This window comes from Buteo buteo, chromosome 5 (assembly GCF_964188355.1).
Source record: "Buteo buteo chromosome 5, bButBut1.hap1.1, whole genome shotgun sequence".
Classification (NCBI taxonomy): Eukaryota; Metazoa; Chordata; class Aves; order Accipitriformes; family Accipitridae; genus Buteo; species Buteo buteo.
In genome coordinates this window covers 13116720-13144462 of record NC_134175.1, presented here as the reverse complement: position 1 = coordinate 13144462, position 27743 = coordinate 13116720, and the positions used below count along the sequence as shown (strand labels likewise).

Genomic DNA, 27743 nt, shown 5'->3' with positions numbered 1-27743 from the left:
TTAAGCTTGCCATGTATGTCTTGTCTCAGCCTTCATGTCACCAGCTGTGTACCTAGATCATTCGATCTTTCCTTGTAGGTCTTGTAGATTTTTCTAGCTTTTCACTCTTGTCCCTCCAACGTCAGCCTGCTCCAAATGACCAGAGTGTAACAATGGTGTCCCCTGGTCACCTCTTACCCTATCCTTTCCATGTGGAGTCATCGTCCTTCCTGTGTTTGTGCAACTTCTGCCTCAACATAGATGAGTGCAACTAGTGATCTTGAATTGTATCCTCACTTTTCACACCATTTCTGTCTTGTCAAGATCATTTGGAATCCCTTTGACCACCAAATGCTGTGAATAATTGTGCTAATTGCTCACAAATAGTGCATCCACCTACTTTTCCTAGTATTCTTGGCTAAAAGAGAGCCACCTCATAAGAGTACCCATATTTTTTTCTTCTTTATCTGCTACCCAGACACTTTTGATAGGACTCTCTTCCCCTGCTCCTAAACTTTAGAGGAAGTGTATGAAACTGGGATACACCAGGCAATGTCTACTCCTTCTTGCTACCTGTATTGCTCAACACAAGTATATTAATATTCCAGTCCTATGCATTAACCCACCAAGTTTCCAACATTCCTCTTAAGTAATAAACTTGATCTGAAGTCTGCATTAAGACTTCAACTGCCCTTGTTAACTCTTTATATGTTTAGCATCCATAAGCAGATATTTAAGATTTTCTTCAGAGGGACGGATCATGCTCCTGCTTGTCCTACTTGACCCTGCTATAAACAAGCCAACAGCACTTCTGGGGATGTCATCCATCAGTTGCTGTGTTTGAGAGGCAGTGATGTTTTCTGCTTGGCTGAGCCAAAGCTTTGCAATTCTGTTAGCCTATAGCAGAACAAGTCAACAGTTCTCTGATCTTTGATGTTTCACAGTCTTGTTTTTTTTTTAAAAAAGAATGTTTAGTCACAATTAGCATTTTTTTTGTGCTTGAAGTTAGTAAAAAAAAAAAAATCAGTGTCTAGCATTTTAGAAAAGCATTTCCGCATTTTCAGTTGGATGTCCTTTCCAGAAAAATTCTTATTTTGTCTGAGCATGTGCAGGATTATTTATTTCTAAGTTCAGTAATACCTCAGAAAATCTTTTCTCTCCTTTTCTTCGCCAGCTCCTTGTAAGCGCCTTCTCTGCAGCATGCCATTTCGTTCAGAAATTCATTTTTCTCTGGGAGCAAAAGATCCATGATGCCTCAGACTCCTGTTGCATATTGCAAAGCCATGTGCCAGATTCCCAGCCCCCTTAGGAGCAGATGGCTTCTGCCAGCCTTAGGTAGGAGATGGCACCCAGGGTCCCTTGGCACCCTATTTCCTATGGGTCTATGATTCTATGACTCGGTGGGTAAGGCACGGCATGCATTGCACTGCGGTTTCCACCGACTTCCACCCATCTGCCTCTTCACCAGGGATTGCATCTGATGGCAAAGGAACCGAACCATCCATCCTGACACCTCGCTTCCCCCTCCCCGAGCTTTTGTACTCCTTCAGTTCAATTTATGCGGAGAATAAGAATCACTGCAAAAGAGAATCTCACTTATTCCCCCCTTCCCTTACTTGTCTCAAACAGTAGTTGAGAGAGGTGAGAAGAAGGATGTGGTGTTTCTAATCGATGGCTCGGATGGTGTCAGAAGAGGTTTCCCTCTACTGAAGACATTTGTCCAAAGAGTTGTTGAAAGCCTGGATATTGGTCGTGACAAGGTCCGTGTTGCCGTTGCACAATACAGCAATGTCATACAACCAGAATTCTTACTTGACACCCATGAAGACAAAGCAGATCTCATCAGTGCCATCCAGGAGCTGAAGGTTATGGGAGGGTCTCCTCTGAACACTGGAGCAGCCCTTGACTATCTCATCAGGAATGTGTTCACGGTGTCGAGTGGCAGCAGGATAGCGGAGGGTGTCCCGCAGTTCCTGATTCTGCTGACCGCTGACCGGTCCCAGGATGATGTGAGGAGGCCCTCAGTGGTCCTGAAGACGAGTGGCACGGTGCCCTTTGGCATCGGGATTGGAAATGCCGACCTCACAGAGCTGCAGATGATTTCTTTTCTCCCAGATTTTGCTATATCTGTGCCTGACTTCAGCCAGCTGGATACGGTGCAACAGGTCGTCTCGAACAGAGTCATCCGGCTGACCAAGAAAGAGATAGAGTCACTTGCCCCTGATCTGGTTTTTACATCACCCAGCCCAGGTGAGGAGATGTTTGTGTGTGCACCAACAGCCAGCGGCAAAATATGATGTTTAGTAACATCATGGTTGCAACACAAACTGAGAAAAGCAAATATGGTCACAGCTAAGACTCCAAGTCCATCTTGGTCTTACTGTTGATGTACTTAGGGTTGGTAGGAGCTATGTAATCAAGCTGAGCCACCTTTAAGCCCAGTCCCTCAAGGTGGTCCATGTTGTATTCACATGGAAGACCCACAAAGTGAATGCTATGACCTTAATGTTATTTTAAGTTGATGGATTTTAAGTCCATGCTATTCCTCCTGGAATGGAAATTGCATCATTTAGATGCTACAAGGACACCTTCACACCACTATAAATCAAGGTCAGCTTTCTGCTAAATGTAAGACCTGCTGACATGTCTTACATTTGCCACACTCATTCACTGGGGGAAGGGAAACTGGAAGCAGGCATCAGGAAAAGGATCAGATCTTCCATTTTTGGTCTTGCTTGGAATGAAATCCAGCCAGCGTATGCCTGGGATGAAGGGTACCCGCCCCAGATCAGTCCCTCTGAAGTCCACCATCCTACTCTATCTGTTCCTTCCCTTCAGAGCCAGACTGCTTTCCTCCATCCCCATTTACCAGAGTGATATTCAGTGATAATTCAGGCTCTGACCTGAACTACCACTGCAGAAAACATTTTATTAGGAAGCAAAAAGTCATCCTGGAAATGCAGAAGCTGAGAGAACAATAGGATAGAAGCTTTCCTAGAGAGCAAAGTGTACTGAGTGTAAAACAACCCCATGCTGCCTGGCAACCTGCCCTGAGTAAGGGCCATCACCAGGCTACATTTCCTTTGGTGGAGATCCCACAAGGAATGATTGTTGCAGGTTTCCCCTGCTCCATCTTGCTTCATTTGCTCTGGAAGTTGCTGTTCTTGCACTGCTTGGGGATGTGCCTAGCAGACTGGTCCTGCCTCTGGGTTGAACCCAGAGCTGCCTGCTGTGGCTCCCAGGAGATATCACAGGCAGCGGAACAATAAGCATCCTCCCCATGGCCAAAGGCATGGGCCGATGATGTAGATGATGAGCTTAGCTGCTCTTCATAAGCAATGCCTGATGCCTCTTCTGACTGCTGCCTTCTTTCCTGCAGCGGGTGTGAAGAGGGATGTTGTGTTCATGGTTGATGGCTCCCGGTATGCCGCCCAGGAGTTCTATCTGATCCGTGATCTCATTGAGAGGATAGTGAACAACTTGGATGTGGGCTTTGACACCACCAGGATTTCAGTGGTCCAGTTCAGCGAGCATCCCCACGTGGAGTTCCTGCTCAATGCCCACTCCACCAAGGATGAGGTGCAGAGTGCAGTGAGGCAGCTGCGGCCGCAGGGTGGCCAACAGGTGAACGTAGGGGAGGCCCTTGAGTTTGTGGCAAAGACCATCTTCACTCGGCCCTCCGGGAGCCGCATAGAGGAGGGCATCCCTCAGTTTTTGATCATCCTCTCCTCCCGCAAGTCCGACGATGACTTAGAGTACCCATCACTCCAAGTCAAACAAGTGGGCGTGGCACCCATGGTAGTAGCGAAGAATGTGGATCCTGAGGAGATGGTACAGATTTCCCTTAGTCCTGATTATGTATTCCAAGTCTCCAGTTTCCAGGAACTTCCCAGCCTCGAGCAGAAGCTGCTGACTCCTATTGAAACCCTGACTGGGGACCAAATCAGACGGCTGCTGGGAGATGTGCAAATCCGCGAAGGTAAGGCTCTGTCAACACCGGCTGCCTCCGGGTTGCTATTCAAGTAAATGTTGCCCAAATGTGTAAATACCTTTCCATCCCTTCTCTATAAACCAAGGTTTTCCTCAGTTAAAAGCAAAGGTGTAGCACACGTACAGTTTTAGAAGGAAACTTCTAGATATGTGGAAATTCTGCCCAAGTACCTAAATACATTATAACTTACAATTTTCAAGTCAAGTACCTAAATACATTACCTATTTTGATTTTCAAGTCAAATACCTCAATGTGTACAATTGCCTATTTCCATTTAGCAGCTCTACAGGAAAGAGACTTAAATCTGGGGCAAAATGAAGTTGGAAACATTGACAAATCCAGAGGAGAGTGTTAAAGAATGAAACAGATAAGGCTCCACGTAAAGCATGCTTTGAATATTAGGCAGATTGTTAACACACACATGCACGCTTGCACACAAGCCCTTTTGGAGAGGCTCCCTGAAACACCATGCCTAAAGTTGGCTAAAATATGCTGTGCAGTTTTGCATCACACGAGAGCAGATAGCACAGAAATCCTCCAGAAAAGCTTAAGCAAAGACTTGGCACACAAATAATTTCCTCTCTTCTTGCTTCCCTGCAGATATTTCTGGTGATGAAAAAGACATAGTCTTCCTCATTGACAGCTCTGACAGTGTTAGGCCTGATGGGCTTGCTCACATTCGGGATTTCATCAGCAGAATTGTTCAGCAGCTGGAAGTTGGGCCAAACAAAGTGCGAATTGGCGTGGTGCAGTTCAGCAATAATGTCTTCCCTGAGTTCTACTTGAAGACCCACAAGTCCAAAAATGCCGTCCTGCAAGCCATCCGCCGCTTGAGGCTTAGAGGGGGGTCCCCTGTGAATGCTGGCAAAGCCCTCGACTACGTGGTGAAGAACTACTTCATCAAGTCTGCAGGGAGCAGGATAGAAGATGGAGTGCCTCAGCACCTAATCGTCATCCTTGGAGACCGGTCCCAGGATGACGTGAACAGGCCTGCTAATGTGATTGTTTCATCGAACATTAAACCTCTGGGTGTTGGAGCCAGGAATGTGGACAGGGACCAGCTGCAGATCATTACCAATGATCCTGAGCGCGTGCTTGTGGTACAGGACTTCACGGGACTCCCAACTTTAGAAAAGAAGGTGCAGAGTATTCTTGAAGAGCTTCCGATACCTACAACAGAAACCCCTGGATATTTAGTACCTGGTAAGACTGCTGCTATTCATCCTGTAGACTTTTCTGGACAGAGCACAGATAGAATTTGTGTAATGCGAAAATGGTTCCATAATAACACCTCTCGATTCTCAACCCTTTAGCTGCATTGATTTAAAGAACACTTTGAAGATTTTGTTGAACATAGGAAAGAGCAGAATTAAATTTGAAATGAGATGAGGGTGTCTATCACCAAAACAAGTAATGTATGAAGTGTTATAAGTGTTGTATAAAACTTTTCTTCTTGTACAGATGTAAAATCATGCCAAAGACCAATGAAACTAAAAAGGTAGAAATGGGAGAGAAACACAACGCTACTTCACAAAGCACTGAGCACCTTAAATATTATAGATGCCATAAATTATTAATAACTGTGTTTTCTTTGTGATCTTTTCAGGAGGTAAAAAGCAGGCTGACATTGTGTTTTTGCTGGATGGCTCCATCAATCTGGGGAGAGATAACTTCCAGGAAGTTATCCAGTTTGTCTACTCTGTGGTGGACGCCATTTATAGGGATGGCGACTCTATCCAGGTAGGACTGGCCCAGTACAACTCAGATGTCACCGACGAGTTTTTCCTCAAGGACTACTCCACCAAACCTCAGATTTTAGATGCCATCAACAAAGTCATCTACAAAGGCGGTCGAGTGGCAAACACTGGCGCAGCTATAAAGCACCTCCAGGCAAAACATTTTGTGAAAGAGGCTGGCAGCCGAATTGACCAGAGGGTGCCCCAGATTGCCTTCATTGTCACAGGTGGGAAGTCCACAGATGATGGGCCGAGTGCCTCCTTGGAAATTGCACAGAAAGGCGTCAAGGTATTTGCGGTTGGCGTGAGAAACATCGACCTGAAGGAAGTCAGCAGGCTGGCCAGCGAAAGCGCTACAGGTTTCAGAGTGTCCACAGTTCAGGAGCTGTCTGAGCTGAATGAGCAGGTCCTGGTTACGCTGGAAGCTGCTATGGAGGAGAAATTGTGCCTAGGACCAACGGATGTTACAAGAGGTAAGCATGATCCTTTCATAATGTGCTCAGGTCATTCCCGAGGGTAGCTTTTAATATTGAACACATTTTGATGGACTTGTCTAGCCTGCTTTTGTGCTTTGCCTATAGCTGGAGGTGCAGCATGGGCTCAGACCTCCTTCATGAACGTGGTGGTAGGCTGCAAACCTTTGGTACGAAAGCTGCCTGGTTTTGTGTTTCAGCACGTGAGCAACTGGTGTACCATCACTGCAGAGGTGCCATCATGGCACTTCTTGGCCGTTCAGTCCCTGGCATGTGTCGTGTGCTGGAAATCAGAATTTCTTTTGCCTGATCATTCAGGGTGCCCACTTGATCTTGTGACAGGTTTACGAGAAAAAGCTAGGGCACAAGCAGTTGTAGTTTAAGGTAAAATCGCCTTAAGAAGGAATCCCATGATTTGGCTGCTTCAGCAGCCAAGTGAGGGGAATTGGGCTGAGTAAGTGAGCTGGTATTGTTGTCAAACCAGACTCCCAGCAGCTGGTTTAACTTACTATGGTACAGCAAGTCCTACTCCCAGCACAACTGACCACAGCTCAACCCTCTGGCTTTTGAGCAAAGGCATCTCCTGAACCTCTGGAGAAGCTGAAGGAGAGCCACAGGAGCCCTGAGCTGAGCAGCAGCTCCACCCAAGATAAAAAACTGAGAGCAGGGAAAAGCAAACCACTGCTGGTGGTAACCATGAGTGCTTCCTAAGCGCAGCACCAGTGTGATTAATATCAAAGAAAATTCAAACACCTCCCTGTTTGAAAGCCTATGTAGGTGCAGGAGACATTAAATCTAGATGAAAGGCATCCAAGAGTTCGATTTCTACGTGCTCCAGACCAATGGGCAGCTCACTGGCTGCAGGGTGGCTCCAAGCCCACGCTAAATATTCCTGCCAAAAGGCAGACTGTGCATCGCTTCACTAGCTCGGGCTGAGCAACTTCAGTGCCTCTTTTTGCCCTAATTCCCAGCTATCCCATATAAATCCTAGCTACACCTTTCAGGGACTTGAGATCAGTCACCTGGTTGTCACCTCCCTCTATATCCCCATGACTGGAAGACGGTCGTTTCAAGCACAGGCAGAAGGTGCATGCACACTGTGCATGTACTGACAGGTTTTCATGCAGTGGAGAGAAAGCAGCAGTCTTGGCTGCCTGATGAAAATGAAAATTTCTGTTGGGCTTGATTTAGTCAGCTCCTCGCAATGCTACGCAACAATTGCGTAGGAAAAAAAATTTAAAATTAATAAAATGCAGATTTTCCCAGGTTATCATTGCTATGATGAAAGGAAGTAGAAGGCAATTGTGTATCAAATGGCGGCAGTGCTTGATGCAGAAAGTGTCTTCTCTAATGACTAACAGAATAATTAGGAAAGTCATTACTTGAAAAGCAATTTTATTGCTCAACGGTATTGCCCTCCTCTCTTTCTGCATTCCCCTTTCAGATTGCGACTTAGATGTGATACTTGGCTTCGATGTCACAGATGTTGGCCCCGGCCAAAATATATTCAATTCCCAGAGAGGTCTGGAGTCCAGAGTTGAGTCTGTGCTGAACAGAATAACGCAGATGCAGAAGATCAGCTGCACTGGCAACCAGGCACCCAACGTCAGGGTAGCCATCATGGCCCAGGCTCGGGGGGGACCCGTGGAGGGACTGGACTTCTCCGAGTACCAGCCTGAGCTCTTCGAAAAGTTTCAAGGCATGCGCACCCGTGGGCCCTATTTCCTCACAGCAGATACACTGAAGTCCTACCTGAACAAATTCAGATCCGCACCCTCCAGCAGCACCAAAGTAAGTCAAAACCAAGGCCACTGGGATGGTGTTGGCCCGGAAAGCTGACTTCTGATGTATTTTAGTTGGTAAAGCAACTGTAAATTCATTAATAAATAATAATAAAAATCATTAAATAAATTTATTCATAATAAATTTGGCCACTTAAGCCCTACTTGTTTCCTGCACTCTCCCTGCATTGTCAAAGTCCTGTCCTGACAATTGCTGAACATCACTGCAGCTGGTATCCATGAGCACTGCTTGGTTGCAAACTACTGCTTTCCAGATGTTTCCCTGTTTGTGCAACAAACACTTGCATGATGCAATGTACAGAAACCTGGCACAGACATTCAAAGCTTTGTGGGCTGGAAAGGGCACAGCAATTCCCCCATCTCCTCTCAGACAAAGCATCCCTTGGAAGAAGGCCCTTCAGGTTGCAGTGATTGTGTTTCATACCTGAAATGTTCTGGGTCCTGACATAAATTTCTTTCCCAGGTCATAATTCATTTTACTGATGGTGCAGATGACTCGATAGATCAGCTGGAGGCTGCTTCGTCTGCTTTGCATACAGAAGGTAACTTTTTTACTCTTCAAGGCAGTGGTTATGGTCCATATTAACATGAGGCCCATTTTACAACCATTTCTCATCAGTCCACCAGCTTTTGATAGTAATGAATAAGGATTTAATGATTTCTATATGCACTTGCTGTTCTTCTTTGCCTTCTGTCACATTCAGCTGCCTGCTGGCACCTAAGCATGTGGCTAACTTGCACTGAATGTCCTTAAAGATGCTTGTTCTCAATTGAATAAGCTCTGCTTGCAGTCGAAGAGGCAGATGATGACCCATCCTTACAGGGGAGGGTGTGCAGGCTCTGCAGAGCACCTTGCCCCATCATGCAACCTCTTCTGCTTTTCCCCCTCTCAGGTGTCAATGCTCTCATCTTCGTCGGGCTGGACCGAGTGAGCAATTTTGACAAAGTGATGCAGCTGGAGTTTGGTCGTGGGTTCACGTACAACAGACCGCTCAGAGTTAATCTGCTGGACTTGGATTTTGAGCTGGCAGAGCAGCTTGTAAGTAACTTGGCACAGGCAGCACTGCCTTGTAATGCTGGAGGAAAGCCGACGGCTGAATCTCCTGCGTGGCTGAACCGTGGCTGAATTACACTCTCTTGGCTCTGGTCCTCTCCCCTCCCTACCTCATGTCAGCTCTTTTTACAGATGCCACAGAAAATTATGTTAAGAGCAGATCATGGTGCTGCCTCGTCTCATACTACTCCTGGAGAAGCCCTACTCCAGCTGAGGCTACAGAACATGGGATTAGGTCGAATGGGATGGGATAAGATGCCATCAAAAGCTGCTGTGCCAAAAGGCCCGCCCTCCACCAACATTTATTCTGTTGGTTTTTTTAACCTTATGGGTAATGCACTGTCATGCCTTGTCAGTGCTAAATCTCTTGCAGAAGGACTGCTTTCTAGGTTTCTTTCCCTGAGTTGATACACTGCCTGTATTTCAGACATGCTTTTAACACATGAAGGGGTTATTCTTTCTTCTTCATAGATTTTCTTCCCTCCCATGTGTGTAGTCCCTCTTGAGTTTGTTGAGTTAATTTGCTATCAACCTCGGTATATCCAGTTCCTCCCAACTTTGCATTTGTTACCAGCAGCATTAAGCTCCTTTTCCAGTAGATTTAATAAGACTGGGCTTAACCACTGATCCCTGTGATAACCTTGCTGGGCCTTTCTTTGCAAATCAAAGTGCAGCCACTTGGGAGTGAACCTTGGGTTTTGGGTTAAGAGCTAGTCTTCAGCCCATCCCCAAGTAATTCAGTTGCTTAGGAAAATCCTTTCAAAATGTAAATGTGCAAAGCTGGCAGGAAATGTTTGCAGCCAGCAATGTACTTGGCAAAGAAAGTAACTTTTTTCTTCCTATTGGATGATGCAAAACCAAGCTGTGATTTCTCTGAATCCATATCTATCTTTTTTTCTTTTTTTTTTCCTTTTTCCTCTTTTGCTGTGTGCTTGTAAAATGTTCTCAGCCTGTGGGTTGCTGGTGAGCTACTTATTGCAATGACTTTCTCATGGCCTATTCCACAGCCTGGGTTTGTTTCTTTGGAGATGAAACTGCTCTTTTTGGTGACAGGCACCGCACTGGGGACTGATCTCCTACTAAATGCTCTCTACAAATTCTGCCTCATGCAGTTCCCATTTAAACCCTTGCCTCTGATGTCCAAAAGATAATGTTGACAGCTGCTTCCTAACCATGCAACCTAACTGGTCTGCCAAAACACACCTCCTTCTCCTGCTGTTGTGGGTGTTTTGAGGCAGAGACCCCAAAATGCTGCCGGGCTGATGTTATGCTTGGCACAGGAGCCATTGCACAGACTTGAGGGCTTGCAGGATTTAACGGTGTTGGGGCTTTGCCAGGTTTCTAACACCTTCCCATTGTGTCATGTGCATTTTGCTGCAGGACAACATTGCAGAGAGGACATGCTGCAAGGTCCCATGCAAGTGCTCAGGGCAGAGAGGGGACAGAGGTGTGCCAGGCCCCATAGGACCGAAGGTAGGTCCCTTCATCAGGGGATGAAGGCTCCCTGTGCAAAGTCATTGTCCACCACGGTGGTGATGGATGGGTGAGGTGTGGGCTGCATGTACTGTAATGGGTGATGCTAACAGGGAGGTCATCTCCACTTACTCCCCCATTTTAAAACTGGCCCTGGGCCATGCACAGCAGTTGAGAGCTGCTCTCCTTCCCTTTCCTCACAGCTTCTGTGTTGTAAAACAACCAAGAGGGCAGGGATGAGTGGCTGGAAAGAGGGAGTGAAGTGTCTGGTAAAAGAGTTTAGGAATGTCAAGGGGAGATGGTTTCTCTTATTAAATTGTTTACACAGATGACCAAGCAGCTGCTCTGTGCAAATCTAGAGAAATCTTAATATCAATTCAGAGGAAGATCACAGAACTATGAAAGAAATGCAGGATCATCTCTATTGTCTTCTAGGGTACCACAGGTGATCTCGGCTATGGAGGCTATCCTGGTGATGAAGGAGGACCGGTGAGTGATTGCTCCTGCTCTGCATGGTACTGCTGAAATAAGGTACCTCACCATACTGAAGCGTTTGGAGGCTTTTTCACTAAATATTTTCTGCTGGGGATGTGGGCATGGATTACATGAGAGAGCAAGCAGAACTTTGTGTTTCCCCCATCTGATGGCCTGAGTTGCTGGTCCCAGCTGCTCCTGGGAGAAGGTCAGTAAGAAGCTCCTTGAGAGCTGGAGAAGGCATGATGGGGGGAATAACACCCATTATTTGATGTGACCCAGCTCTGTGCTATTCCTCCAAGGCAGGTGGGAATGTTTGCAGCTGGTTCCAAATGCCTGTGAGCACAATAAAATCCCCAACTTCATTAAAGCTGCAGCCTATGCCAAAGTTATCCATACCAAATGCAGCTGAAAGATTTGAGTTAGTCCAAGAATGGGACCAAGAAGGGGTGTTTCTATCCATCACAGTGGCAGACAACATGAGTCCCATGACTTCTTATTAGCACTGTTTCATCCAAACTCTTACTTCATGAATCCCACATCACCCCTGGAGAAAACAACTCCCCACACATCAGGCCTGGGAGGTGAAGCTGAGGCCAAGGGGCTGGTGGTGCTCATCGCTTTTCCAATAGCACAGACAGAGGCCAAATGCTGCTGTCAGATATCACGTGCGATGCAATGTTTTCCCGGGGCTTTAAGGTCAGGATGAGATTAGACATCTATACAGAGCTCTGAGGGTTTTGTCTTGTCATTTTATTTTTGAAGGACAAGTTTTATAAAGCTATTCCATAGCTGAGAGTTTGGGAAGGATGTTTCTCTCTCGGTGATGAAGACTTGCAGTTGGTCTCTATATGAGGAAGGTTGCAGGCAGAAGACGGTGGGGTGGCTGGACATTGACCATTCAAACCCTGATGCTCTGTTTGCTCCTGTGCTTCCAAGCCACCTCCTGTGCTTGCTGATGCATGCAGTTAGTTGAAGAAAGGCACTCAGCAGGGAAACCCTGACCATTGCATTTTACCCTCCATGCAACAGGGTGAGCGTGGACCACCAGGTGTGAACGGGACGCAGGGTTTCCAGGGATGCCCCGGGCACAGAGGAACCAAGGTACGTGCAGAAGGAGCCTGCATGGAGCAGACCCAGAGTCCAGTGGTGGGAGTCCACCAAGGGCAACTCCTGCTGCTTTGGGATGTCACACAACAGCCGCCAAGTCCACTCAAGTGGACTCAAGTTCACCTGGCCAAGCACCAAGACTTTCAGCAGGTGTCATGGCTTTAGAATTGCTATGAAGAGCAAAAGGGCAGCCCAGTGACCCAGGCTGATTTATTTTCTGCAGTCTGGCTCTAGGGAAAAGAAGTAAGAAGAGATGGATTTGTTCTTAACACCAAGAAGTGGTGTGTGCGTGTCTTGGCCCAGGGCTGGGACAGCATGTGGATGGAAATCTGCTGTTGGGGATGAGGGAGAGAAGTGAGCCACAGCCGTTGCTTTGAAGAGGAACGCTGAGCAAATGGTTCAGGACAGCAGCCGTGCCACAAGCCAGAAAAGGTGGTGAAATGTATAATATTTATGGGAAATATTCAGTGATATTAAGGGGATGTTTCCTACCATTTGCTCTGACCATAGGGTCCTCTGGCAAGGAGCAGAGGAGTGTGTGAACCAAGCCCATTAGTTGCAGCTGAGATACTGAGTCTCTTTAAAAAGCTGTCCAGCCTTGGACAAAGGCACTGAGACTGGATCTGAATTAATATAAAAACGGGTGCAGGGAGAACAGAAAGTCAGTGGAGAAAGTGTTGTGGCTAAGGAGTAAGCTGTTTTATTCGATCACCTAGCTAAACACCATGCACATATTTCGTCTTGGCACAAGCGTTGAGGAGGCAGCTGATGAAGAAAATTGGTATAAGAGAAATAAGGGACAGCCAAACCCTGGTGCAGCACGCCCTGCCTGTCCTGCCCTGGTCCTGGCTCTGGGTCTGCCACCAAGCACAGCCCCCCTTCCTCACCACATCCCACGGCAATGAACTGGGCAAAAGTGGAGTAACTCCCTTCTCTGATCTCTTTAGGGTTCTCGGGGATTCCCAGGAGAGAAGGTATGGAGCTATTTCCTTATGCCTTGGCCATGAGTGTGAACTTATGGACGCATTGGTATCCCCCTCCTTGTTCCTCCTTCCCTCAGTGAGCATTTGCCCCTCGCCTCTCTTCTGCAGGGTGAACTGGGAGAAATGGGTCTAGATGGCATTGATGGAGAAGAGGTCAGTCATTTTAATTGCTTTTCTCTTTATAACGAGATGTTTCAGTGAAGCATCTAAGAAGCACCTTGAAAGTAGCAAATATTCTAAAGTACTTTTCTTTTTTAGGGAGACAAAGGTTTGCCCGGCTCCTCTGGAGAGAAGGGATACTCCGGCAGGAGGGTAGGCTTTTATCACATTTACGATGGGGCTAAATGATGGCAAAAAGGTGGATTTGAGCCAGGGGAGGGTGGAAAGCCATCACACTCCCCTTGAGGCTGAGGACTTGAGTAGAGGTATGCGGCAGCAGAGATGCTTTCAGCAGGCAAGGGCTGTTCTCGCTAACTGTCCATCTCTTTCTGCAGGGTGATAAGGGAATTAAAGGCGAACGAGGAGAACGAGGTGACCGTGGGCTCCGTGGAGACCCGGTAAATATTGCTAAGGCATCTTCTTGATTTTTCACCCACTTTCTACCAGTTCTAGGGGTCATTGGCAAGCATGCGCTCAGGCTTATTAAATGCTGCTTGACAGTGGCAGGTCCAGTGACAGAGCAAGGACTCAGAGATGACATGTGGGTAACACATGCCTCTTGATACCAACCTGTCCATCACGGTTTCATTATATTAAAATTCCCCTTCCTCCTCTTCTTCAATATTATTATTTCTCAGTTGAAAAGCTGTGTCTGTCTGAAAACACCAATAATACTTCATCTAATTCAGTCAAAAAAGGAAAAAAGAAATGAAATGTTGGTTCTGAGCTATAGCAGAGCAGTTTATGATGTCTGACTTCCATGTCCCACTTACACAGATGGTTCTTATTGCTCTATTGCTTTCAGGGAGATTCAGGAGCTGATAATACTCAACGGGGATCCAGAGGCCAAAAGGGTGAAATTGGACCAATGGTAAAGTTTATTTGTTGTCTTTTGTTGTTTTTTGGTTTTTACAATAGGATGGGACAGAAAAAGTAAGAAAAAAGGATGCTGCCAAAAAGGTGCAAATTTTTTAAACTCATCGTGCCTTATTAGATGGAATATTTTTCCACTAGAAAATGTTGTTGGTTTGCAACCAAAACTTTCTCTGGGAAGACATCAGTTTAGAAGATATTTTGTGTAAAAAGTGCTTTTTTTTTTTCTTTTTTAGTTATTAGTTTACAATGCCTTTTGGGATATTGTTACTGAAAACAACTTTGTACTTGGAAATTAACTTCATATGTTCTTGTGGGTCATAGACAAAAGCAGAGAACTGTTTAAATGATTCAAAATCCAAACATCCTGATTCACCTGAAATCATTGAACTCCCCCCTCCCCCCCCATGCTCCTTGGAAAATTTCAAAACCCATTTCATATCAGCTCAGAATAAAAATGCATCTTAAACAGTCAGAAGGCATTTCCCAAAGAATGGGAATGTCGGCTTGCACTAGCTCAGAAACTTGATGGAAACTCTCCGTGAGTTGTTAGAGGGATTTCCACCAATGTGGGAATATCAAATAACTTGTGTGAGAGTGTGAAAGGACCCATTTTTTGAGAATGGAACCTGTTTTCCCAGTGCCTGCTCATCTCAGGGCTCTCACCTGACTTCTGCTTTTGCTTTAGGGAGAACCAGGACCGGTGGGGCTGAACGGCCAAGACGGTGGAGTCGGGAGGAAGGTGAGCTGCCAGACCTGCAGCCAGTGGGGGCCAAGATTAGACTGACAATAACTTTTTCCCTCCTGCCTTCCAATGTATTTTGTCTCACAAGTGTCAGGACTTCAACCTGAAAAATAAAACCAAAAAGACCCCCACCAAACCTCAAAAGGAAAATGCCTGGTGGTTTGCTGGCTTGTATAGACTTTAAAGGTCTAATCCTTAATTTATTTCCATGCAAGTAACTCAGTGCTCAGATCAGTGGAGCTACATTTGATTTACTCTGGCATATGTCTCTGCATTTGGCTGCTGGTTTTTAGAAGGCAAAAACCAAACTGGAGCTGGTGTAGCTGGGACATCTGAGGATGTGTTCCCTGCTGCTCTGCTGCCACCTGTCCCTTGGGGCATGTGGTCCAGGGACTGTGGCACACTCCTGCATGTGTAAGGGAGCAACTCACCTATGTGGTGGAGGGTTGGGGGATGCAAGGAAGGAGAAAACATGCCAAAGTTTGATTTAAGAGAGCTGGCCATGTGGATTTCTTTCTCCCCCTCTCCCCAGTAGTTCAAACTATTCAAATGTAATTTTGGACTAAGAGAAGTGGCAATACACCAATCTAAAAGCAATAGAGAAACATGTGCTTACATACTTGCTTAACAAGTCTCATAATTTCTTCATTTGCAGGGTATGACAGGACGAAGGGGACCAATAGGAGTTAAGGTAAGTGGTGATGGGGACGATACCTGGGGCTCCTGCCACACCACCGGCCAGGTAGCCACGGCACCCAGAGGGATGTGCCAAGAGAAGAGACATTCAGGCTTTGCTTATTCCTCTCTGCCTCCTCTCTCCTCCAAATTTCTCTCCTCCTCCTCAGGCTCATCTCCCCATATGCTCCTTGCTGGATTTGGTGCAAAACCAGCCGTCCACATGCCTGGGGCTGCCCGTCCTCTGCATCATTCCCTGGTCAGATGCTTGGTCGCTGTGTGCTGCTGGAGCAATGTAATGGGGCCAAAGCATAAAGGAGACTGATGTCTGTTGATTGCAGGAGGCAAATTACCCCACCAGTTCTGTGCTCATTCTCTGCTATAAGCATATTCTGCCAAACAAAACCCCCAAACAACTGTTCTTCCCTGCTCTTCATGCAGCTGTAAATGCCCTGAGATCTCCTTTCCCTCCCCATGGTGTTGACCACCCGCCCCCCCCCCCCCCCCCCCATGCTAACCTGTGTTGTCCTATTTTGCACTTCAAGGGTACCAAGGGCTCACTCGGTCAAGCAGGGCCAGCTGGAGAACAAGGCACAAGAGGGCCACAGGTCAGTGAACTTACAGCAAAGTAAATGTCTTACCTCATGATGCTGTTGAGTTATTTCATCACAGCCGCTTCCTCAAAGAGTCTCAGCCGTGAGGACTGTCAAGATTTGGGTATTTTTGGGTGTGCTGTGGCCTGGCTGTCCTGCACCAGGACATCAAGCCTGCTATTGCATTCACACCAGCCAAGCTATGACATGTTTGAAAACCATCTCTGAGGCACAGTAGCGTTTGCTTTCCCTTGTGATCTTGTGTAGCACTGGTGTGTTTCTGCCCATATGTGTTGACACAATCTCTCTTTTTCCTTGCACAGGGTCCTCCCGGCCAGCTTGGCACACCAGGCATAAGAGGAGAGCAGGGCATTCCTGGACCCAGGGTAAACCCTTCTGCTGCTTCTCACCCAGCTATGCTTAGCAAGAACATCTCGCTGAGCTAATAAGATGCAGCCAATGTGTCTTTCCATTCCCCCCCTCTAGGGCTCCAGCTCTGATTCATTCTTTTATAACACACCCTTCTAGTATGATTCTCCTCTCAACTTACGCTAAGGATTTCTTGATCAAGAGTTACAGAAGAGAAAGAGTTAAAAGCAACCACAAAGGGGTCAGGACTTCAGCATCTGGCCCATTATAGTTTGCGATCTTAATTAAAGAACATCCCTGAGTGACTGGCAGAGAATCCTCCATGATGTTTCAGCTTCTGAAGCCAGAGCATGATCATCTCACATACTTGCTGGAGAGCCCCCGTGCATTTATTTCTCCGTCCTGCTGCATACCCCAGCAAGACTCATGGCCATAAAGCCAGACACATCTTGCATTTCCCTATCTTGAGCAGGACTTTGCCCCTCCTCCTCACACATTTCTTACGGGGGTTCTCTAGGGACAATATAAGTTGCTGCTGACATTTGCATTGAACTGAACTGGTCCTTCAGCTCTTCCCGACTGTCAATTAGAGTTCTGAATTTCCCAAGGTGCTTTGAGAGGCACCAGCCCTGGTAGTTAATACATAATTTCTATGGTCACTCAATCCCCTAGTTTCTGACACCCAGTTTTCTTGACATGTTGCCAACATGCCTCTCCCTGTTTCCATTCCAGGCCGGTGGTGGACTACCAGGAACCCCAGGAGAGCGGGGCAGGATCGGTCCCCTGGGACGAAAGGTACGTCTTCATGAGCATTGGGCATTGGCAACTAAAACAGCAATGAAAAGCTTCTGGATAGGAGTGGGCTTAAAAAAATACTTGAGATGAACCTCTTGGAGCAAAATTAGTTTGTTTTCACTGGCTTGCACAGTGTGGAGTAGAGCAAGGTCTGTGCTCTGTTTGTTTCATTAAGGCTCCTGTTTCATTGAACAGAGAAGCAAAAGTAATTTAGTAACTGAGATTCCCAAGTGATTTTTCAGGGCAGATTCCCAGTCCATGCCCCCCACCACATGGGAAGGTGGCTGTGTTGGATCTCTCCAGACCCTCCATATGGTTTTATCTCTCCAGATTCACACACACTGGTTCATTTCTATGTCTGCTTCACTGCCCATTTGCACTGGCAAAATCCCCAGAGCTTGGGAGCTTTTATTTTTGCAGTATTTTTAAAAAAGCAAACACCATCCTGTGGTGGAAGCTGACTGGTCTCCCATGTCCCACTGCTCACCTTTCCTGAAATCACTAAAGGTCCCACTAAAGAGCAAGCATTTTGTAGCATTGCTGGCTGTGTAGGTCCAGCCATGACTTTCTGCTGCAAGGACAACTGCAGACTGGTCTATGTAAAGACACCAGTGCTGATGGGATGGGAAAGGCTCAGAGTTGCCTGGAGTTTCAGCACATGCTTTAACAGATTCTTCTGTTTTCAGGGTGAGCCTGGAAACCCTGGACTCAAAGGGCCAAATGGACAGCAGGGCCCACGAGGAGAGATGGTAAGTGTGGCCATGCATTCACACCTTTAAGGATGCTGGGCTAAACTGTCTCCTGTGGGAAATGGGCCGCAGCCCTTCGTAGCAGAGCGTTTAGCTCCCCTACAGACTTTGCATCCTCCATAGTACAATATGAGAGAGGGAAATCAGCTTTATGTCTTCAGCTGGCATGAGCATAGCTGGTAAGGGTAGTCCCCTCTGAGGAGGTGAATTATATTCACTTGAAAAGTGACTTTTAACATCTCAGAGATCAGTCCACAGGGCAGAGGCTGTCCAGAGTTTCTTGGCCTTGTCCTGGCTCATTGCATGAGGTGTGGGTAGACACCCTGAGCTGACCCCATGTGCTAGCCCAAAGCAACCTATAAAAAGGATGTATGGAGTAAGTGAGCACTTTTATGGGGCCTGATTCTCATTACTCTGTATAATGAGGAGCCAACTGAGGAAAAAATGGTTTGCGCAAAGCAAGGGAGGACAAGCTTGGGTGAGACAGATCTGTTAAGTACACCCTTAGCATTGACTGACCTCCTAACCTGCTCCCCACTGCTGACTTCCACCTGGGTTTTACACATTATATGCATATACTAAGCAGGTTTTTATTTGTAGTTTTGGCACCACCTTTTTGTGTTTATTTTTCTTGCAATAATTTCATCTACAGAAGGACTTCTCAAAGGCCTGTGACATCAGTGGGTTCTTTCTATTGATGCTGCTGGATCTGTGAGGTTTAAGCTATTCGCATATGACTGCATATTAATGACTTTGGCTTTCCTATTTTAGGGTGATGATGGACGAGATGGAATTGGTGGCCCGGGTCCTAAAGGCAGAAAGGTAGGTGTATGCTCATCATGCCCATCTACCAACATGAGTTACAACGGACAAGGAAGTAGCCAAGGTCTCCAGTGCAGATAGGCAAGGGCAGAGCCTAGGTGAAGTCAGACACATAGAGGTACAAAAATCAGCCCTATGTGTACCCTGGTGAGAAAAATCAGGCAAGGCTCTTCAAACTTTCCCCTCTGCCTTTGTCTTGGTTTCTCCAAGGAGGAAGCATAATGTTTTTGTACCTTTTAGCCAGAGAGCCCCATGAATGTCTGTGGGACTTTGAAAACCATGCACCAGCATCTCTGACAGCTCCTCTACAGTTGTAATTAGCCTTAGAGGAGCAACCAGACCTTAAAAAGAATGGCTATTTGCTTTTTATTAATCATATGAGGAACAAAATTGAAAAATTAATTCGCAGTCTCTCTCTTTTCCCTCCATCATTTAATTCCTTCAGTTGTTACAGATCTGCCTGCAAAATCAGGTTCATTTTCTAAACCATATTCAACTAAACCTTCATGTTGTTTCAGGGAGAACGTGGCTTCTTAGGCTACCCAGGGCCCAAGGTACGGTGCAGTCTATGAGCTATGCATTTATTTTCCAAGCAATGTAGCCTTTACCTATGGTCCTGTGCAGATTTAGAGCTACTGTTTGTGGTTTTTCCCCAACCAGGGTGGACCTGGTGACCGCGGTGGTGCTGGAGGCCCTGGTCCTAAAGGAAACAGAGGCCGCAGAGTAAGTTGGACCATGACATAATTCTTTGCTTCTGCATGAACTACCTGAAAGATGCACACACCTTTTCCCCCAAGTGTTGACCCATGTTTCTGGGAGTCCTCCTGCAGATGTTCATGGAGAGGACTTCTCTGCTCTCTCTCTCTCTCTAGGGAAATGCAGGAGATCCTGGGACACCCGGTCAGAAAGGAGAGGTTGGATACCCTGGACCATCTGTAAGTGTTCATTGCATTGCTGATGGACCCTCTGGCTTTCCCCCTGGAGAAACTCCTCATTGCTTCTCTGAGAAATGTGGTAGTCCCTGTTGGTGCCAGGGCTTGAAATATATGCCCATCACCACCTCCTGCTGATTTCAAGTTGGGCAAATTCCTCTTTATTTGTCTTTGATGTGTCTCTATAAATTCCTAACTAGCTGTTTATCATTGATAAATATTCCCCCCTCCTCTAACCGCAATGCACAACAGAAGGAAAAAATCAAGAGACAGGCTCTTATCAGGCACTAGGATTTCCCCATGGCAATATGCCACTTAAAGCTCCTTCTAGGAAGTCCTCACCTCTTTGTCATTTATCACCATACACAGGATATGGTCCATGATGTAGATAGGCCAGGATAGCCAAGGCTTGGCTTGCTTTGCACATGAACATAGAGCATTGTAAATGTCCCTTTTGGGTTTGGCCTCGACTAGGTTTACTCCTCACATGGGAAAACATTTCTCCCTGTTGCTGGAAACACGACTGAAAACAGGCAGGTTTTCCCTTAGCTTCTGCATGACCCATGGTTAAATAATTATTCCAACTGGGTTCATGGGGCAGTCTGAAAATACACATTGCACTCAATTTTTCTTTATTTTTTAAACAGGGACTTAAAGGCGATAAAGGAGAATCCAGAGATGTAAGTGTTGGCACAATTACTCTCTTGTTTTGAAATACTCTTTTGTTGGCTGTGTCACATATCTCTTTTTTCCCTTTCTCCCTCACTTTCATTTTATTTTCTAAAGCAATGTGCGCTTGTGCGAAACATCAAAGACAAATGCCGTGAGTACATCAGTGCTTTGCTAATTCCCTGTTTCTACCCTTATATGCCCATCATGTTACATGAATGGCACTGACCAAACTGCCTTTTTTTCCCCATCTTTTCCACAGCTTGCTGCTATGGTAAGTCACCTTCAGTCCTTTAAACCCCAGTTTGACTGCATGCCAGAATTGTTGCTCTCCCCACACAGGTGGTATGAATGATTTACCCCTGCCAAGGACGTGGTCCTTGCACCCTGACAACTATTTGGGGCACTATTTTTTCCCAACACATGTTTCCGGCAGGTCCCAAGGAGTGCCCTGTCTACCCAACCGAGCTGGCCTTTGCTATTGACACCTCCTCGGGTGTTGTGAGGGATGTTTTCAACAGGATGAAGCAAACTGTGCTCAGAGTGGTCAACAACTTAACCATCGCTGAGAGCAACTGTCCTCGGGGTGCCCGGGTGGCTCTGGTCACCTACAACAATGAGGTCACCACAGAGATCCGCTTTGCTGACGCCAGGAAGAAATCAAGCCTCCTCCAGCAGATCCAAAACTTCCAGGCGACCCTGACCACAAAGCCACGCAGCCTCGAGACCGCCATGTCCTTTGTGGCCAGGAATACCTTCAAGCGTGCCCGAAGTGGCTTCCTTATGAGGAAGGTGGCTGTCTTTTTCAGCAACGGGGACACAAGAGCCTCCCCGCAGCTCAATGATGCCGTGCTGCAACTCTACGATGCTGGGGTCATGCCCGTGTTCCTCACCAGCAGGCAGGACCCAGTTCTCACCAGAGCTCTGGAGGTTGGGGTCATTCACCCTTTCTTTCATTTTTCTGCTCATGATCTCAGTCTGATTTGCTGGGGAGAGTGATGGCGTTTGCTCCTACAGGCAGTAGTTGGCTTCCACAGGCCTTTCAAGCGCTTAGCTCTGAGAAAGCAGTGCTGGCCAAACTTATCCAGCACATCTATTAGGAGATTAATCCATAACATGGTGCATGCTGTGAAACGCTAGTGAGGTTATGATGAGTCATTTGTTTCCCAGACCATGGGTCCAGGGTGCCAGGTGTGGTATGAAACAGAAGACAAGACAGTCCCCATAGTGAGAAAGGTCTGACAGAAAGGCAAATGGTGGGAAGGTGGATGTTGGCAGAGGGAGAGCAGACATACAGATATTTAAAGCAATAAAAAAGCTGCAGATGAGCACACTGAGCACTGGTTCAAGTGCTTGACCCTTTTCTTGGAGTTTATGTCTCTAAACTAGTCCCACTAACGGATGTTGGGGGCATTAGGTTCCTCCAAATGGGATCCACCAAAAGCAGTGTGCTGAGTAGAGAATCTCTTAGAGTTGTGGATTGCCCTCCCCTACTTTGAGCTGAAGATAACAGAAGGCAGCATTACCAACACTATGTTTTTCTGTTTGCATCTAACCAGATCAACAACACAGCGGTTGGACATGCAATTGTTCTTCCAGCCAGTGGCAGTCAGCTGAATGAAACTATCCGGAGGGTCTTGACTTGTCACATTTGTCTGGGTAAAGCATTCAATTTCTTCTCTATACAGTGCCAAATCCTTCTGGTCACACAGGAGTCAGTTGTCAGTGGTGCAGAAGGGAAGCCCAGTTGGGAGTCAGCCCTTTTGCTGTTGAAGACAAGGGAAGCACATTCTTAGCTTGAGCAGAAAACATTGGTGTTGTGAATGAGGCTCACTGGGCATTCTCCACTTTGTAAAGAGAAGCTCCTTTTTTGGCTGGTTCCCACTTTTATAGCCCAAACACCGATAGCTAAACACACCAAAATATGGCTGCCTGCCATTTATGACAGAGTGCTTCAGGGATCTGTTTGGACAAAGGAGCATGTAAAAATACTAAATGCATAACTGAATGTGTTTTGGGATGAAATGACTTTGGTATCAGATAATGGACCAGTGAATGTCCATGGCTTGATAGTATTTTGTATGACACAAGGGATTTTTGCAATGACGAGGGAGGGTCATCTTCAGTTCCTCCAGGTAAAACCTACTATATTTCTTCTCTAGATGTGTGTGACCCTGATCCCATCTGTGGTTTTGGTAGTCAGAGACCTGTATTCAGAGACAGAAGGGCAGCCCCAACAGATGTAGACACTGACATAGCCTTCATCATGGATAGCTCAGAGTCCACCACCCCTCTGCAGTTCAACGAGATGAAGAAGTACATTTCCCACCTCGTAAGTAACCTGGAAATCAGCTCTGAGCCAGGAGTATCTCAGCACCATGCAAGAGTGGCAGTTCTCCAGCAAGCTCCTTATGAATACGAAACCAACTCAAGTTTCCCACCAGTAAAAACTGAGTTTTCACTAATTGATTATGGATCCAAAGAGAAGATCATTAATTACCTTCACAACCAAATGACCCAGCTCCATGGCACGAGGGCTATAGGAAGTGCAATTAAACACACAATGGCTCATATTTTTGAAAGTGCACCAAACCCTCGGGATCTAAAAGTCATGGTTCTGATGATGACCGGAAAAGTTAATAAACAAGAACTTGAGAACCTGCAGAAGGTTGTTACGGATGCAAAATGCAAAGGGTACTTCTTTGTTGTCTTGGGCATTGGCAGGAAAGTGAATGCCAAGAATATCTATAGCCTAGCTAGTGAGCCAAATGATGTGTTCTTCAAATTGGTCGATAAACCAGGTGAGCTTCATGAAGAGCCCTTACTACGCTTTGGGAGACTGCTGCCGTCTTTTATCAGAAGTAAGTATAACATCCTGCAGCCAAAGTATTATGGAAGGGGCAACATATGACCTCAGAGGGGTTAATCTGTTGGTCTACTTGACTGTTGGTTGTGTGGGCTTTAGCCTGACCACCTCTTTGGGCAGTGGAGACCACTAAAGTTAGTGTCTTTTTATATGTTCTGTACTATTTGGTCTGTTTGTTGCTGCTCATAAGTCTGCCTAGTTGAATATGTCTGGGTTTTGGTCACTTTGCCCTCCCCAGGCTATCCCATACAGTCTGTTGGTCTGCCAAGTAGAGTTTGCACTTCTGTCTGGTTTGACTTGGTCTCTATGGGATCACCTGTGAGATCTGACCTAATCCTGCCTGGCTTGCTGGTCACATCTGCAAAATGTCCCATAGGGTCTGGTCCTGCTAGGGCTTTTGGCCCAGCAGCCTGCTAGCACTCCCCCCGAGCTCCCTGAACACACAGCAAATCTTTCTTCCCAGCTTCACCATAAACATCATGTCTAGCAGGCATTTGGACGGCTTGGGCTGAGATCTGGAGTTACTGTGTGCAGATTTAAGGACCAGATGAACAGGATTCTTTGTTCAGGGATAAATAATACTGCTGTGTTTGGGATGTGCAGATGTGCCTTGAAAATTTGCATCTCAGCTTAGCTAGAGACTGCAGGCTGGATCTCCAGCTACAGCCAGCCAGAGATCCTAAACAGACCTGGCCAGCAGGCACAAGAAATAGGCCTTTTCTAGGAAAGCTAGGTATATCAAAAAAGTCCTGAAAATCAGTCTACTGGTCTAATAAACCACTGATTCAGGAATATCTTGCACTAAACAGGAAGCAAACATGAGCACATTTTTCCCTGGGAATAAATGCTTAGGTTTTCTCAGTTTGTCTTTTCCATTTACTGCTTGCAGGGGTCCTGGAAACTTCTAACGCTTGAAAAAATACTAACTGTGTGGTTGGAAATGCCTTGTTATAAGAAAGCTGTTTACATGTGACAGACTAAGACACACAGCCCTCTGGTATCTTGTAGTTACTGCTCTCATGTTTGTAAACTGGAATAACAAATCTCCCAGCCCAGAATGCTGCAGTAACTACACCAAAAGTCAAGAGATATTCCATAGCTTTTATCAGAGCAAGCAAGAAGATGGGTTTTTAAATCAACAACAAATATATGTAATGTGTTGTTGGTAGGTAGCCACCATCCACAACACCACTGTTTAACACCAGGCTCTCTCTGTCTGTAGGCGACTTTGCTTTCTACCTGTCTCCAGAGATAAGGAAACAGTGTGAGGGGCTCCAGAGTGATCAGCAAGCCAAGAGACAGAGCCCTGGGCACACCGGGAATAAAGTAGTGTAAGTAGTGGCTTGTCTGCAGAAGAATGAGCTTTGCTAACAGCCTGTCTGGGGGGGGAAGCCTTCACTTCCCAGTCTCTGTTTGGAAAAAGAAACTTCAACGCTAACCATCAGGATTATCAGCATTTTACTAGTTCTTTTAGTGCTGTGTCAAAAGAGCAATGGATATATCTACTAGAGAAGTGTAGACAAGTACACATAATTTTAAATTTGGGTTAAACTTCATATGTATATACGTATAAAGGATATGAAGGAGGTATATGCTACTGTCATCATGTATGTCAGGAATTCCAGAAATTACTATTAATTTGGGGTTTTCCACTCAACAAACTATTTTCAGAGGCTGGGCTGCCCTGGACTATCTGATATCCAGGATCCATCATAGAATATATACTAATATTTTCTGAACAGAAGTGAAAGCTTGTGTCACCAGGACTCACTCATCGCTGGCACAGAGCTGTCCTGGCTTTAGAAGGTTAAGCCCCCTGAAATCAGGCATGCTACAGAGCTGCCTACTGATTTCACCCTTCTGTGTGTAAAGTTGGTGTATAAACAGACTTGTGCCCCAAGGGATAGGCAGTGCTCTGCAGCACTTTTCACTGCTTGGCTGTGGGCCTTTCTAAAACTGACAAAGACTATTGACCTTGGGACGGAGGGTGGTTCTTGCCCATGGTTTCTATGTCAACTCCTCTCCACTTCCCAAATTCTGCTTATATGGGGGAAAAAAAGCCGCATCAGCTGCTTTTGCTTTGACAGGTATGCAGCACCCAATGCAACCATAAGCCGGACCCTTGGTGCCAGCACCACAGTCAGTGCGAGCATCAAGCCTGTTGCGAGCACCAACACCCGTGCCAGAACCACCACAGCCAGCACCACAGCCCAGACCAGAGCCACTGGCCAGACCACAGCCAGCACCACTGTCCAGGTGAACGCCACCACGCAGAGCGCAGCAAGCACCGCCACCCACACCAAAGCCACCGGCCGCACCACCACGAGCACCACAGCCGCCGCGGCAGGTGGCAGGAGAAGACAAGGCAGTACGTGAAAGGCTCTCCCCACGCGAGCAGCACCTCTTGCTTGTCTGTACAGCAGTGGGTTGTGGCTTTTCTTCCTCCCTGCGGGGATTATTCCTATGGGAAATGTCACCAAAAGGCTAAATTTCATGCTTGCAGAAACAAGTTTTTAGGTGCAAAACTGGAAATCTGCACTGGGGGGGTGGGGGGCGGTTAAGGCTTTGTCAACTTGAATTGAGAAATTTGTGCAAAACTGGGTGGGGGACAGGCTGCCTCTAGGCAAAACACAAGCAGGACGTCTAAACACGGGACAATTCATCCTCTGCTGCCTAGCTCAGTAGCACAGCAACAGAGCACTTCTCTTTGTAGTGTGGCCCGTTTGCTTTCCGTGTTTTCCTCGTAGCATTACCCCTTGGCTAAGTTTTGCTATTTATGGTGTTTCATACAATGGCATTGTTTGAATTCTCCATCAGCTAATATAAATGGTTAGTTTATCACTGAATCCGTGTAGAGACCTATTTGGGAATGCTAAAGCTCCTTCATGTGAGTACAGTTCATGTAAAGGAGTTTTCCCATGTGTTTTTGCAAGGGGGTGCAGGCAGCTCTGCACTAACTGAACAAGTAACAAAGAACATGTGTCAAAGCACAGGGATGCTTAACCAGTCAATGAATGCATGTGCCCATATAAATAATAAATAAAAAGCAATAAATGAAAGCAAGCAGCTTTCACAAGGTTAATGCTTTCATCAGCTTACGGGGAACAAACATTTCTGGGTGCTTCTTGCTCCACTGTTGCTTCCAAGCAGCATTTATAAAGGTCTCATCCAATACTCTGCCGTAGCAGAAAAACCTTTCCCTAATAGCTTCTTTGACCTGTTCAATCTTAAGCAGGCTTTTCTTGAAGATCTTTAGCAGCTCAGTGAATCCATTGCACCCTAGAGAAGGATCTGACTGGACACGTTCACAGTTGTTGGGAAGGTTGTGCTGGGAATTGCATTTCAAGCTGTGTAAATCTCACTAAAAAAAATAAATAAACCACTGGGTAAATCATCTAGGCTATGAAAAAAAGCCTCCCTACAGTGCGCTGGCTTGGGCATCTGAGATAGCAAAGTTACAACCCGGTTTGCACATGCCACAACTGGCTGCAGATAAATTTATTTGCTGTGGACTGGGAAGGAGATCCTGCAGCACTGAGACACTTTTTCCTTGAGACCTTTCCTCTTCAAGTCTTTGTTTAGCGTTTCTTCTGATTTTGCATTGCAGCCAAGACCCACGACATCCAGATCACAGATGTCACCGAGAACAGTGCCAGGCTGCGCTGGGCCAGCCCCGAGCCACACAACAGCTACGCTTTTGATATCACCGTCACCTTAGCACATGACCACTCTCTCGTGCAGAAGCAAAACCTGACCGGCACTGAGCATGTCATCCGAGGACTTAGAAGCGGACAGAAATACCTTGTTGTCATTACAGGCTACCAGAAATCCCAACCTAAAGTAACCTACACAGGGACATTCAGCACAAGTAAGTACCTCTTAAGGAAAACACACAAACATTTATTTTTTCATAAAATGGACACAAAAAATGGAAAAAAAACCATGTAAGGGACAGGGAATCAGTTGATGCCAACGATCCCAGCCCTGGCGATGCTCAGTTGTGTCACTGCAATTCTGGCATCCTCCAGTCCAGCAGCAGGACCCTGTTATGAAATGCTGTGAATGCGTTTCTTTGGCAAATGCAAGTTGACACTTCAGTGGTGCTAAATTGACACAGACTGTGGGAGAATTAAAGCCAGTCCCAGAGGGGCGATCGTCTTATTGTGCATGCAGGAGGCTTTGCACAATGGGTCTTGGTCGGGTCCAGTCAGCATTGCTGTAATTAATAATAAGAGTCAAACTGGGTTAATACAGAATAAATTCAGTCCAGCCTGACTGCAAAATAAGCGAGAAAATCTTCTTCTCCAATCACCATTTCCATAGCCACCTATCTGCTTCGCATACTATATTATCCCCCAAAAAACCCACAAAGAGGAGATTAAACGGAGGGTTTAGTCTTTTGGGGATCCAAGCTACATGTG

At 46.3% G+C, this 27743-nt stretch overlaps 1 protein-coding gene across 10 annotated transcripts in view; it reads left to right on the top strand.

The window, feature by feature from the left end:
- COL6A3 (collagen type VI alpha 3 chain) overlaps positions 1–27743 on the top strand; it is a 63320-nt gene that overhangs the window by 26072 nt on the left and 9505 nt on the right. For 9 of the 10 annotated variants that reach the window (XM_075027865.1, XM_075027864.1, XM_075027863.1 and 6 more), the window contains 33 exons: positions 1609–2229; positions 3359–3958; positions 4571–5173; positions 5577–6179; positions 7624–7970; positions 8445–8523; positions 8875–9020; positions 10416–10508; positions 10944–10997; positions 12015–12086; positions 13040–13066; positions 13184–13228; positions 13334–13387; positions 13570–13632; positions 14040–14105; positions 14796–14849; positions 15508–15543; positions 16073–16135; positions 16444–16506; positions 17222–17284; positions 17971–18033; positions 18805–18855; positions 19374–19409; positions 19516–19578; positions 19728–19790; positions 20435–20467; positions 20574–20622; positions 20893–21386; positions 22016–22115; positions 22619–23317; positions 24545–24653; positions 25410–25690; positions 26930–27190. In XM_075027865.1, the coding sequence (XP_074883966.1) occupies positions 1609–2229; positions 3359–3958; positions 4571–5173; positions 5577–6179; positions 7624–7970; positions 8445–8523; positions 8875–9020; positions 10416–10508; positions 10944–10997; positions 12015–12086; positions 13040–13066; positions 13184–13228; positions 13334–13387; positions 13570–13632; positions 14040–14105; positions 14796–14849; positions 15508–15543; positions 16073–16135; positions 16444–16506; positions 17222–17284; positions 17971–18033; positions 18805–18855; positions 19374–19409; positions 19516–19578; positions 19728–19790; positions 20435–20467; positions 20574–20622; positions 20893–21386; positions 22016–22115; positions 22619–23317; positions 24545–24653; positions 25410–25690; positions 26930–27190 (6054 nt within the window). The remainder of the gene's footprint in view (positions 1–1608; positions 2230–3358; positions 3959–4570; positions 5174–5576; positions 6180–7623; positions 7971–8444; positions 8524–8874; positions 9021–10415; positions 10509–10943; positions 10998–12014; positions 12087–13039; positions 13067–13183; positions 13229–13333; positions 13388–13569; positions 13633–14039; positions 14106–14795; positions 14850–15507; positions 15544–16072; positions 16136–16443; positions 16507–17221; positions 17285–17970; positions 18034–18804; positions 18856–19373; positions 19410–19515; positions 19579–19727; positions 19791–20434; positions 20468–20573; positions 20623–20892; positions 21387–22015; positions 22116–22618; positions 23318–24544; positions 24654–25409; positions 25691–26929; positions 27191–27743) is intronic. The other variant, XM_075027867.1, reaches the window with a different exon arrangement.